Raw genomic sequence first — 13174 nt, forward strand, 5'->3', positions numbered from 1 at the left:
TGATTTTTAGTAATCGATTTACTCGAGGAATCGTTTCAGCCCTATCCATGATGCCTTCCCTGTACCCATGGGCCTTTATAAAACAAACTGACCTAAAAGATTACAGAACAGTGGGAATGAAAGTGTTCTGTGTAACCATCCTTCATTGTAACCATCATTTAAAACTAAACTCATCTTGAGCGTTGGTTGCTGAATACCTCTATTTTTGTCTTACCCAATTATAGAACTTAGTTCAAGAAACATTTTAGTAGGGTGTACCAAACTCTAGGTATTTGTGTTCAACATTCTAAAAGACTTTTCACTATTTAAATAGATTGCTGGCATGGATTATAGCATTACATTTTCCATTCCTAAAATGTCTAGCTGTGATCCCGCCTCTCTAAGCATTCAACTAATAACAGCTGGGTCCAGGGAGGACCACAGCTGTTTCATTCTTTAAGAAGATCTGGTTGTTTTATTGACCTAAAGTGGATCTGACAAACCATTTTTATAGCCACAGCCTGATTTATTGGCTCAATTTATATATATGTACTCTCTAATCTTCCCAATGTTGCTGGATGACTAAGAGAACTCAACCTCTGTGTCATCTTATTTCTACCTGGGGAAACAGGAAGTCATGAATTACTGCCTGTTATTAGTTTTAAAACACTAAAGCGGCTTTCACATGATAAGCCTTTTGCGCTAGGTTCACAGCGAGGCAGGGCGCATGTTCACGCTTACCGGAGCGTTTAAGCCTTTGACATGATATGTGGCAAAATCCCTTCCTGCTGGCTGTATCACTGAGCGGCAAGCTTAAAACAATCTATAATAATGACTGACAGTATTGACTGACAGTTTATGCACATGATGTTTTGTATGAAATGTATTTTAAAATTTTAAAACAAGGAAGCTCTGACTCTAACTGTATTATTACATTAATTTAAAGAAAAATAAAACCATATTGAAGAGCTATGAAGCCATGACAAGTGATACCAGGATGAGAAAATTCTAATCCAGTCTCACCATTTCAGAATTTACTAGTCACAATACTGTATTTTCCTCTTCACAATGTCAAAAGTGGAATCCAACACGTCATGATTTAGTGGGAATCAATTTATTTCTGCCATGTCTGTGCTACCCTTCTGACTATGACATCTCACTGGCGGCGCTTCAAAAGTCAGAGGCAAACTGGGTCAAAGTTCAATCAGATTGAACTTTAAGTTCAGCAACAAGAGGCAAAAACTGAACGGTAGGTGACAAGCAAGACAGCGCCACAGCAAGGTAAGCAGCGCCGCCTCGCTACATGGGAAACAATGCACAGCCAGCTCAGTGGTTTTGGCACGTACCATGTGAATGCAGCCTATTGTGAATTTAAAAAAATATATATTACAGGTGCTAGTAATTGTGACACGTGGCTTTATTTTATTTGCTTTTATAAGGATTTATGTTTTTTTTGTTTTGCTTTTTTAAAAAAGGAAATATTTCTTTAATATTTCTGTGGGAGATTAAACTAATTCATCAAAGATGTTTTTCACGACCTGTTTAACCCAAGTGTGCCAATAAAGCTGGAGCTGACTGGGTATCTGTATTATATTCGGCTGTGATTACTAGCCAGCAGGACATCATCTGCTCATATGCCGCCTAATAAAGGAAATGCTGTATTTTCAGCCATTATATAAACCCACTGCTCCCTTATGGAATCTCATTTATTTCTGATGTTCTGTCTGACTATTTACGCACCTTTAAGATGTGGATGTTTTATAAAAACTGGTTACTGGATCTGGCTTTAGTGAAACATGCTAGTGATGTTCCCATGCTGCTGATACATCTGCTGTGCACTCGATTTGCATCATTATGACACAACCCTACATATCGACCTAAAGTTTTCTGAATCAAGCATAAAGCTCAGTAAATGTCATTTGACCAGAAGTGTTCAGAAGTTTACCATGAACTGTACGATTAACATACATGAGAAGGTCAGTTGAGAGGGAATAATAAAAATGTCATGTTTTGAATAGGATAAGATGGTGTGGGGTTAACCTACGTTCTCCTCCTGCTCCTCATCGCTGTCGTCGTCACTGACTACAGGCTTGGCTTTGGCCCGGATGGGGCGCTTTCTGTTTCTGTCTTGGCCACGTTCATCATGTTTACCCAGCTTAATCTTTACTTTCACTGACTTTGCTGAGGAAAGAAAGAAAAAAAAGGTAACGCAACTCTGTTTCCAGTTAGTAATATTTGTATAATTCAAAATATTATGAAAATAAGCATCATAACAGCCTGTATAGCTCTAATGAGTCGAAGTTGAGCTAACATGAAAGCCTTTTAGTTTGGTGAGGGAAAAAAAAAACTTCCAACTGTGAATGAGATTAGGAAGTGCCTAACTGCAGAGCTGGTGTAATCATATGAAACATCAATAATAGATTTATTAAAGCTCTGCCTGAGCTTATTTATTTAGTAACCAACAGTCAGAAGCAAATACAGTAAAGACACTGTTGTGTTATTAGATATAGTTTCATAGCAAAAATTCACTTTAAATGTACACACATCTTCCTTATATTAATATGACACATTTATTAATAAGCATAAACAAATAAATAAAAAAAACCATAATATTGTAAATCGTATGGGCCACTTTTTTTAAATGTCCACTATATGTCCAAGTATGTGGACACCCTGTATGATCTGGTTACACTTATGGCTGTCAGATGTAAAGAATCAAGCACAGAATGACACAATCTTCATACAACATGAGCAGTAGAACTTAACATACTAAAAAGCTCTGTGACTCTAAAAGTAGCTCTTTTATAACACTGCTCTGGATTCAAACCCTGGATCCCAGCAAGAGTGGGCTAGCATAATTTACCGCTGCGCCACTTGAGCGCCCTGCCCTCAACATATTACATTAAATCTGTTAGGATCAGGTCAACAGCTTTAGATAGCAGTATGCGGTCACTGCAGGTTTGCAGGTATGATCTCCATACAACATGAGCAGTAGAACTTAACATACTAAAAAGCTCTGTGACTCTAAAAGTAGCCCTTTTATAGGATGCCACATTTACTACAAGTCAGATCAAACAGTGGCTGCCCTGCCAGATCAGCCATGAAGCGGAAGACACTGCAAACTCACAAAGCCGAGTGCTGAAACGTTAAAACTGCTTGGAAGCAAAAGCAACTTGAGCACAAGGGCGTGTTGGGAGCTTTCGAAAAATGGGTTTCCGTAAGACCAATGAGACAAATATACACCAATCAGCCATAACATTAAAACCACCCCCTTGTTTTTACACTCACTGTCCATTTTATCAGCTTCACTTACCATATAAAAGCACTTTGTAGTTCAACAATTACTGACTGTAGTCCATCTGTTTCTCTGCATGCTTTGTTAGCCCCCTTTCAATGGTCAGGACTCTCCCAGGACCACCACAAAGTAGGTATTATTTGGGTGGTGGATCATTCTCAGCACTGCAGTGACACTGACATGGTGGTGGTGTGTTAGTGTGTTGTGCTGTTATGAGTGGATCAGACACAACAGCGCTGATGGAGTTTTTAAACACCTCACTGTCACTGCTGGACTGAGAATAGTCCACCAACCAAAAAAATATCCAGCCAACAGCGCCCCGTGTGCAGCGTCCTGTGACCACTGATGAAGGTCTAGAAGATGACGAACTCACTAACACACCACCACCATGTCATTGTCACCGCAGTGCTGAGAATGATCCACCACCTAAATAATACCTGCTCTGTGGTGGTCCTGACCATTCAGGGCTCTAGAGTGCGACCAATTTGGTCGCACATGCGACCTAATTTCTCAATGGTGCGACAAAAAAAAATCTCAGGTCGCACCGGTGCGACCAGGCGTCCGAGGGAAAAAAAAAACAACAGACACACATTAGGCCAATATCATGGTCTAAACCAATCAGAGATAGTGAAGGGCGGGACAATATTGTAGCGGTGATATGTGAGCGACATTCAGCTCAGCCAATCAGAATGCAGCACCAGGTTTATACACGTGCGTTCGGATGTTCTGCAGTAAGTTTAGTTTTGTATATGAGACTCGCCGGATGTCCCCAGAATGGAAGTTCGGGTTCTGGAGCTCGGCGGTGTAAAGTGTTGTAACGCTCACTGAAGTCCTGACTAAACAGTTAAAGTGACTCGACCCTGTCGTGTGCCTTTATTCCCACACCTCCACCACCGCACAGCAAAAGACCCGCAGCATCCCCACCGGACAGCGGCTAGGTGAGCCGACCCTCTACAGTAGCAAGGGGCTAATGCTAGCGGTAAAGTGCGACGATAGTGAAAGTAAAAACACGACAATATTTTCGTTAAGTAAAATATAAAAATAACTAAAAGACCAAAATATATTACAATACATGTAGTCAAAATACGCAGTGAGTGCACCGCAAGCGATTTTGGGAATCTGTGTAAAAGATTCAGTAAAGCCGATAATATAATGCACTGCATTTAAGATTACACTAACACACACACAAACATATACATATAATTTTAAATATACACACACATATAAATAGATATACACACATACATACACATTTACTCTATTATTTTTATAATTTTTATAAGTGTGCTATAATTAGTCTGTAATACTATAATTAACTGTAAAGAAGACAGTGGCCGGCAATAGTATATTTGTGACTGGTTCTAATACATTTCGAATTGAAAGGCTGAAAAAGCCCAATGCATCTATAAAACACATTACATGCCGCGATAAATGCACTGCCCAAGTGTCCCCTCTCCCCACTGCCCTTCATTGTCAGGCAGCAGCAAACAGATCATCAGACGAGGCCATGTTGACCAGATTGTTAGTTATTTCCAAGTCAATATTGCCTGTATGGACAGTGATTTAAAAAAAAATAAAAAATAAATAAGTGAACCTGTAAAACTGCGGTGTTAAATGCGATGCGGTCGAAAATTTGGGTGCACCTAACTTTTGTGCTGGTGCACCTAAAAAAAAAAGTTAGGTGCACCAGTGCAACCAGTGCAAAACGTTAGTCTAGAGCCCTGCCATTGAAGAAGGTATGTAGAGAAATGGACTGCAGTCAGTAATTGTAGAACTACAAAGTGCTACTATATGGTAAGTGGAGCTGATAAAATGGACAGTGAGTGTAGAAACAAGGAGGTGGTTTTAATGTTATGCCTGATCAGGGTAAATATCCGCAAAGTGGTAGAGGAGTGGTGTAAAGCATGCCACTCTTGAGCAGTGACATTGCTGTTGGAAGGCAGCAGGAACAACAGTTAAACAGTAACTATTAAGCAGTTACTGCACTGTTTTGTTAAAACTATGTAATTTAGTCAGTCAAAACAAATAGAGAACTTGTTGCCAATAATTTAGCTTATGATTAAAGAAAAAATAAATGTATGATTTGAAGAACACTGTACCTACAGTGAACTACTGAAGTGGAAGCATTAAAATATGGGTCTGATTCTCTACAAACAGTACTGGTGCATGACACAGCATATTAAGAAACATGACTGCATAGATGTACCAAGATACATTAGATGAAAATTGAATCAGATAAATAAAATATGAAAGCTCAAACATAAAGCTACAACAACAGTGACTTTGACTTGCCCTGAACAAAAGATACACGTACACTTAATAACAGTAAAACATAAATAGGACATTTTGATAGTTCTTACACTCAGGCTCTGACTCCTCATCATCATCGTCATCATCATTGCTCTCGTCCTCACTCTCCTCTTTGGCAATTTTCTGCCTGGCACTCCTAAACACAGACTGCAGTACAATAGAGTCCTCATAGATCTTAAAACAAAACAAAAAAGAACAATGTGTCAGAGTTAAAAGAAAACAATACCCTTAAACACTAAAAATAATCAAATCTGCTTCTGTTATGTAAAAAATGTAAATTTACACACAAATGATTTCATGTTTACAGCTTGGGATTTCATTAAAGCTGGGTTCTGCACAGATGATACAACCTTTTATACAATGTGAAAAACTTTTATGATTGTCGAGTTCTAAGAAAATATGAGCAAAGTTGTTTTGCAATATAATTCCACTCTGCACATGTGAGCATTTTCCAACAAATATGGAATCAGTTATGTAGTAAAGAATTTTGGTCTATAAATCTCACTCAGCTTGGCAAAGCAAAAAACATTCTGTGGAAAAATATGTTCAATTTTATTTTTCAAAATATTGACAATGACAAATCAGACAGAGTGGATTCGATATGAATTAAAGGTCAGGACAGAAACAACACTTGCAGTAAGTGCTGGTGCAGAAAATATAAATAGCAACGGTCAAAGTCTGACAACCTAACACAACTCCAAACAACCTCCTGCTCCTGTGTCTGAATCCTAATTATCTAAACAGTCGCCAAGGGTCGGAACAGACTTGATGGCACTTAACAACACTAAGAGTGGCAATAATTTAAATATATTTCATATTTATTGATTATAAAATAATATATATTACACTTGTAAACAAGATTTATTTCAAAAACATACACTCAACAGCCACTTAATTAGGAACCCCCTGTACCCTTACTAATTCATGTAACTAATCACTGGGTGTAATGCAGCAACACAGCCCGGACATGATGCCAATCCACCGTAGAGCCTCGGACACCCCTTCAGACACAGCCAATCATGTATGTATGTATGTGGACGCCCAATTGGTCGATAACACCACTCTGAATTCAAACCCTGGATCCCAGAGGGAGTGAGCTAACATAATTTACCGCTGCGCCACTTGAGCACCCTGCCCTCAACAAATTACATTAAATCTGTTAGGTTCAGGTCAACAGCTTTAGATAGCAGTATGTGGTCACTGCAGGTTTGCTTTAAATTAGTAAAACAATCAGAACAGTAAGAGAACTGTACATTTTCAATACAACACAGATTAAAGGCAAGCCAATTAGACAAACACATTCTGTGTCTATGAAGCCAGATTGTTATAGTGCCAGAGAAAATGAGCATTGTTTTGCTAAAATAACCATGGACTTGAACTTTTCCCCCAGGAAAAAAACTTTACTTGGTGGCTGCATAGGTCTCTCTAAAATCCCAATATACACTTTCATCAGTGGTACCTTTACACATATATGCATCACCCATGTCGTGGGCACAGATGCACCCCCATACCCGGGCAGATGCTGGCTTTAACCTTCCACTGATAAAAGTCTGGATGGACATTTCCAGCCGACTTCTGTTCTAAAAATAGCTGAAACATGGAGTCATCTACCACAAAACACATTTCTACTGTCTCTCAGTCTATCTAAGATGAGCTCAAGTCCAGAAGAATCAGTAGCATTTTTGCAAATAAATGGATGAATGGCTTTCTCTTTGCATAAGAGTTTCAGGTTGCATTTCTTGATATTAGGGTTGGGCGGTATAACGGTATTGCGGTATTTAAAAATGTTGACGTATTTAAAAATGGTGACTGTATTTTAAAAATGTGAAACGCCAAATTTCTGCTTCAGGTTTACCTTGAAAACGGAGACTTTAAGACCTTCGCGCATCCACAGTAAGGGAGGGCTTGGGAGTGGTAGGCGGTTGGAGCTCACTGATTGGCTGTGAAGGTGCTCACTTTTTGAGGTGATAAAACACCTAGTGAGCTGCCTTGCTGTCTTACTGCCTACATAGGCAGCTGCCTCAGTAGAGAGGATTCTAATAAGTCAATGACTTATTATTGGGCAGGTTATTGGAACGCGCTACTTAGACAGCGATTACATCGGGTTTTGCTTGCTAAGCTAACAGTTAGCATCTTGCCATTCAAAACCATGGGATGGGGTGGCACAACGTGCTAGCATGTCAATATAACATCTCTGTGTACCGAATACGGTTACATTCACTGACAAGCGCGAACTTGCAAATAAAACACACTTGTGCAAGTTTATACAATATAATATTATGTGTGTGTGTGTGTGTGTGTGTGTGTGTCACGCTCACTCTTCACGATACTAAAAGTGTTTCGGATTTGAATTCCGACAATAAACAGCTTTCATTATATGATTTTATTAATTCCCCGTACTGATGTGAAGCAGAATGGGTGTATTACAGCCGATAAGAACGACTCGGTTCATTTGAAAGAGCCGTTCAATAGAATCGGATCGCTCGCGAACGACCCATTGCTAACAGAGAGACGTCCGCAATGCCCCCCCCCCCCCGGGGGTAATACCGTATACCTCGGTTGTTTCTGAAGACGGTATGACGGTATGAAAATCGTCAATACCGCCCAACCCTACTTGATACAGTGGCAAATAGTTTTTTTTTTTTATACATGTTTTTGCATTTTTCTCCCTTTTTTAGCGTGTCCAGTTGCCCGATTGCATCATGCGCTCTCTCCACGAATGCCGGTCCCCGCTCTGATTGAGGAGAATGAAGCTAACCCACGCCCCCACCGACGCGTGGGCAGCATGCTGTATGGATCTTTTCACCTACACTTTAACGAGTGCAATGCGGATCAGCACTGTGTACGGAGAGACACACCCTGACAGCACTTTTCCCATCTCTGTGCAGGCACCATCAATCAGCCAGCAGAGGTCGTAATTGCATTAGTTATGAGAGAGTCCCTTTTTAATATCCCACCCCTATCTGAACAACAGACCAATCGTTTATCATGTGGCTTCTCAGCCCAGCCGGCAGGCAGAGCTGAGACGCGATAAGATGTATTCGAGATCCCAGCTCTAGTTCCAGCGTGTGTTTTTACCGCTGCACCACCTGAGCGGCCTAGTGGCGAATTGTTGAGTGACAACAGTTTTTTCAAAGTACTCCCAAGCCAATGTGGAATTTGTCATAGTAGCATTGGTTAAATATACCAATTTGCCCTACACTTAAAACAAGGGTTTTGCCATATTCCCATTCCATTTTATATTACAATATTATGAACGGTGAACGACCAAAATTATTTGCAATCTTGCACTGAAAAATGTTCTTTTTGAGCTCTCACAAAGTTTGCCACTAAGCAATGGGTTACAACCAATTTTTGCTTGCATACACTGAGACTTTAGTGGATTCTCCATTTCATCTGCTTATTGTGGAATGTTTCTCCACAGTATAACTTAACTATTCTTTAAACTTTTTTACTTATTTTGCCCCGTCCCAACTTTTTTGAGTCTGCTGCTGACACAAAATTCCAAATTTCCTTGTATTTACAAAACACAATCAAGCTTTGGTTGGCCAAAACATTGACAGTGTTGTCTTTCTACTTTTGTAAGTTAAAAAAAGGTGTAAGATGATTAAAAAGTTACAGGTTCTTGTTTTATTGCATATTACATAAAAATCACTTCATTTTATTTCTTTTTCATCAACCACTTTATTCTGGTCAGGGTCGCGGTGAATCTGGTTCCTCCAGGAGGAAACACTGGGCGCGAGGCAGGAATACACTGGACAGTGCGCCAATCCCATCACACATAGCCAATCATTTTAGCGAAAATGATAACACCTATTCAAACCCTGTTTCGAACCGAGATATCAGCAGTGTTGGTCTGTGCAGGTCTGTCACTTCTTTAATGGTATTTTTACTATTACTATGACAGTCGCTGTTGTACATGTTTACTAACCTGTGATCCCTCCAGGTTGAAGGTTTGAGCATTGTAACAAAGGAGCATTACGTCTTTTTCTAAATCACCCAGGCTCCTGTATTTATGGTTGCGCACTCTTTCCTATAAGCAAACACATTAACACATGTCAAATACACCGATCAGGCATAACATTATGACCACCTTCCTAATATTGTGTTGGGCCCCCTTTTGCTGCCCCATACACAACAAACTGTGATGCACTGTGTATTCTGACACCTTTCTATCAGAATCAACATTAACTTCTTCAGCAATTTTAGCTACAGTGGATCGTCTGTTGGATCGGACCACACGGGCCAGCCTTCGCTCCCCGAGTGCATCAGTGAGCCTTGGCTGCCCATGACCCTGTCGCCGGTTTACCACTGTTCCTTCCTTGGACCATTTTTTTCCCCCCTATTTTATTTATGCATTTTCTCCCCAATTTAGCCTACTCAGTTTGACTTCTGCTGCTGGGGGATCCCTGATTGCAGTGGGTATATTGCTGCTCACGCCTCATCCGACCCGCACGCAGCCCTTAGCGGAAACCTTTTCACCTATGCACAGGCGCATCTCTATCTGCCAATCAGGGTCCTTACAGTGTTTGAAGACCACACCCATATAGACCGGTCATCCCACCCTAGCAGAACCGTGTCAGCAGTAAAAATTAAATTCTTTGAAACAGAACGTTCTTTATTAAGTTATTAGCTTTCCGAAGTAATAAAAGTGCTACTCAGGACATTAAGTTTACATCTTATTTCTGTGGAAGGAATTTAGAGCTTGCCTAGGCTGCATTACCTTGATTTTCTTGAAATCCACTGGTTTCCTTATCAGTTCATAGTACTCTGGCAGTTCTTTTCTGGAGGGCAGCTGTACAAACACCTCGCTCAGTTGGCGACCTGATCTGTAATTAAATGCAGAAAGCTGGGATTATGCAGAGGCCTCTGGACAGGATAAACATTGAATTTGAGTACACTGGTTCCTCAATATTAATCACCAATCTCTAATAGTTTCTTTGGTAAACAAAAAGACCAATGTGTTGTTAAGGATCCAGCTAATTTCTGCTCCTGGAATCTTATATACAGTCTAAATCGTGACTTTGGACATGCCCAGGCATAAGGGGGTTTCTTTCATTTCAGGATTTGACAGGAAACATGTCAAGATAATAAAATAACAATTTAATATAGATAGTGATATTTGAAATGATCCAGGCACTTAGGTGGCGTAGTGGTAAATTGTGCTTATATCTGATGGTTAGAGGATATGATGAAGGCATCGGATGTATTGTTTGTTTTATTTATTCATTTAGCTTACCCAGAATTACTGGCCCCAATGCTGTAACATCGGACAGAACGCCAATCCATCGTTCTGTCCGATGTTACAGCATTGGGGCCAGTAATTCTGGGTAAGCTAAATGAATAAATAAAACAAACAATACACCCTTGAAAACTTTGTTTGCTGAAACAGCTCAATAAATGAATCAATCATCTAAAAGCCTAAATAGTATAATCTAATCTGAAGCTTTTTTGTGTTACAGCCACTGAAACCGGTGAAAATCCAGGGATGGAATGCTGAGATCATCATCTTGATGCATGCTCAATAATCCAGGTACACAAATCCACAAAGTTGAATCAGTTCCTCTGGACACAAGTTTCGTCACTTATCCAAGTGACTTCTTCAGTCTGAGCTGGTGGTGAATACCCCAACCTTACATGCCGACGATTTGCATAATGACCGATCACCGCCCATTGCATAACAATGAAACCGGTGATCATGTCCATATGCAAATGACCATTAATTACAATGGCCATGTGTGCCTTTCACATATGACTGGGGTATAGCTCCTATCACAGCGTTGTAAGATGGTGAGAGATGTACTCTCAGCCCCCCTCCCCGGTTCAGGGATGGTCGTTCCCTCTTCACATAGACAGCCTCTTTGACTCCCCATTCAAACCAGCGTTCCTCCTTGTCAAGGATCTGCACATCGTCATCATTAAATGAGTGGTCGCTGGCTTGTAGGTGAGTGTAAACCGCAGAGTCCTGGCCAGAAGAGGTTGATCTTCTATGTTCCATCCGTTTCGCCAGTGGCTGTTTAGTTTCCCCGATGTACAGTTCCCGGCAATCCTCCCGGCACCTAACAGCATACAGCAAACAGCATACTCTGTTTGTCGAGGAACCCGGTCCTTAGGGTGAACTAATTTCTGGCGTAGCGTGTTTTGGGGTTTGAAAGCAACTGAAACACGCTGTTTGGAGAATATCCGTCTCAATTGTTCCAATACTCCCGCCACACACGGAATCACCACTGGTTTGCGCTTAGACAGTGGTTGTCTTTCTCCTCCCTTCGATCCACTGGAGCCTTGTTTGGGAATTTTTCCAGCTTTTACGAATGCCCAGATGGGATAACCACATTTACACAGGGCCTTCTTGACATGAGATTTCTCTCTATCCTTGGCCATAGTGTCTGTTCGCCCGGTGGTGCAGCGTCCTGATGACTCCTAGTTTGTGCTCCAATGGATGATGGGAGTCAAACATTAAGTACTGGTCTGTATGTGTCCCTAGTTTACCTAAACAATAAACTGGACTGGTCTGATAATACACAGGCACTGTTCAAGAAAGGCCAGAGCAGACTCCATCTGTTGAGGAAACTCTGGTCTTTTGGAATACAGAGGGCCCTTTTGAGCTCTTTTTATGACTGTGGTGGCTGCTGGGGTAGCAGCATTACAATAGCAGATAGAACGAAACTGGATCAGGAAGGTGAGTTCTGTCCTGGGCTGCACCCTGGACTCAGTGGAGGCAGTGGGGGAAAGAAGGATGATGGCCAAGTTTTCATCCTTAATGGAAAACACCTCTCACCCACTGTATCAGACAGTGGCAGCACTGGGCAGCTCCCTCAGCGACAGGCTTCTCCACCTGCGTTGCTCGTAGGAGAGATACCGCAGCTCCTTTCTTCCTTCTGCTGTCAGGCTATATAACCAGCACCGCCCCAAGACCAGTCAATCATCACCATCACAACAGTTTATATGGTTTTAATCTGCATGAAACTCAGCATGTAGTGTATCTCTGCACAACATTATCCTTTACACCACAGAAAAACTCGGTTTTGTAGACTAAACAATTACCATTAACCTTCCTTTAATTTTAATAAACAATGCATGAAGATTATGCTCAAATTCTATTGGGGGAAGTGCCTAAAATGTGTTATTCTGTCTTGTTTGTAATTAGTACCAACAAGGAGCTCATTATAGGATGTTGTTATCTTTTTGGAATGCAAACAGGTGTGCGTGGTTTAATTAAAATTAAACATTGAGCTTTCAACACATTGCAGAATTATCTATTCAAAACATGGATGACGTCACTGAAACACAAGTGAGGAAATTAACACTCTGTTGTCTACATAAGGGAACTTCACCCCCCTTTTTTATCCATCCGCTGTTTCTGTCACTGCAGTGGATCATTCTGTTATGCATACCTGGTTTTTATGCTTTTCCTTTATGCTTAACTCTTTATCTGGGGTTGGGACAGGCACTGATAAGTGTACCTCCTGATGACTAGCTCAGATATAGCCAATCATGCCTGTGTAGATGCCTGACAGCATTGCTGAGATTTAAACCCCAGATCAGAGGGGCTAGCGTATTATTGTTCTTCATCATAATAAAAGACAACAC

The 13174-nt window shown here is 40.8% G+C and overlaps 1 protein-coding gene across 2 annotated transcripts in view; it reads right to left on the bottom strand.

Annotated features, from left to right (window-relative positions):
- Window positions 1-13174, bottom strand: part of smarca2 (SWI/SNF related, matrix associated, actin dependent regulator of chromatin, subfamily a, member 2) — an 89277-nt gene that overhangs the window by 4655 nt on the left and 71448 nt on the right. Inside the window, exons 30-34 of one of the 2 annotated variants that reach the window (XM_063018184.1) lie at window positions 10308-10413; window positions 9516-9617; window positions 5635-5758; window positions 2020-2160; window positions 513-594 (exon numbers count right to left, since the gene is read on the bottom strand). In XM_063018184.1, coding sequence (XP_062874254.1) covers window positions 584-594; window positions 2020-2160; window positions 5635-5758; window positions 9516-9617; window positions 10308-10413 — 484 coding nt within the window. In that variant the 3' untranslated portion in view covers window positions 513-583. Of the gene's footprint in view, window positions 1-512; window positions 595-2019; window positions 2161-5634; window positions 5759-9515; window positions 9618-10307; window positions 10414-13174 lie in introns of those variants that run through there. The other variant, XM_063018183.1, reaches the window with a different exon arrangement.

The sequence above is a fragment of the Trichomycterus rosablanca genome, chromosome 21 (genome assembly GCF_030014385.1).
Source record: "Trichomycterus rosablanca isolate fTriRos1 chromosome 21, fTriRos1.hap1, whole genome shotgun sequence".
Lineage (NCBI taxonomy): Eukaryota > Metazoa > Chordata > Actinopteri > Siluriformes > Trichomycteridae > Trichomycterus > Trichomycterus rosablanca.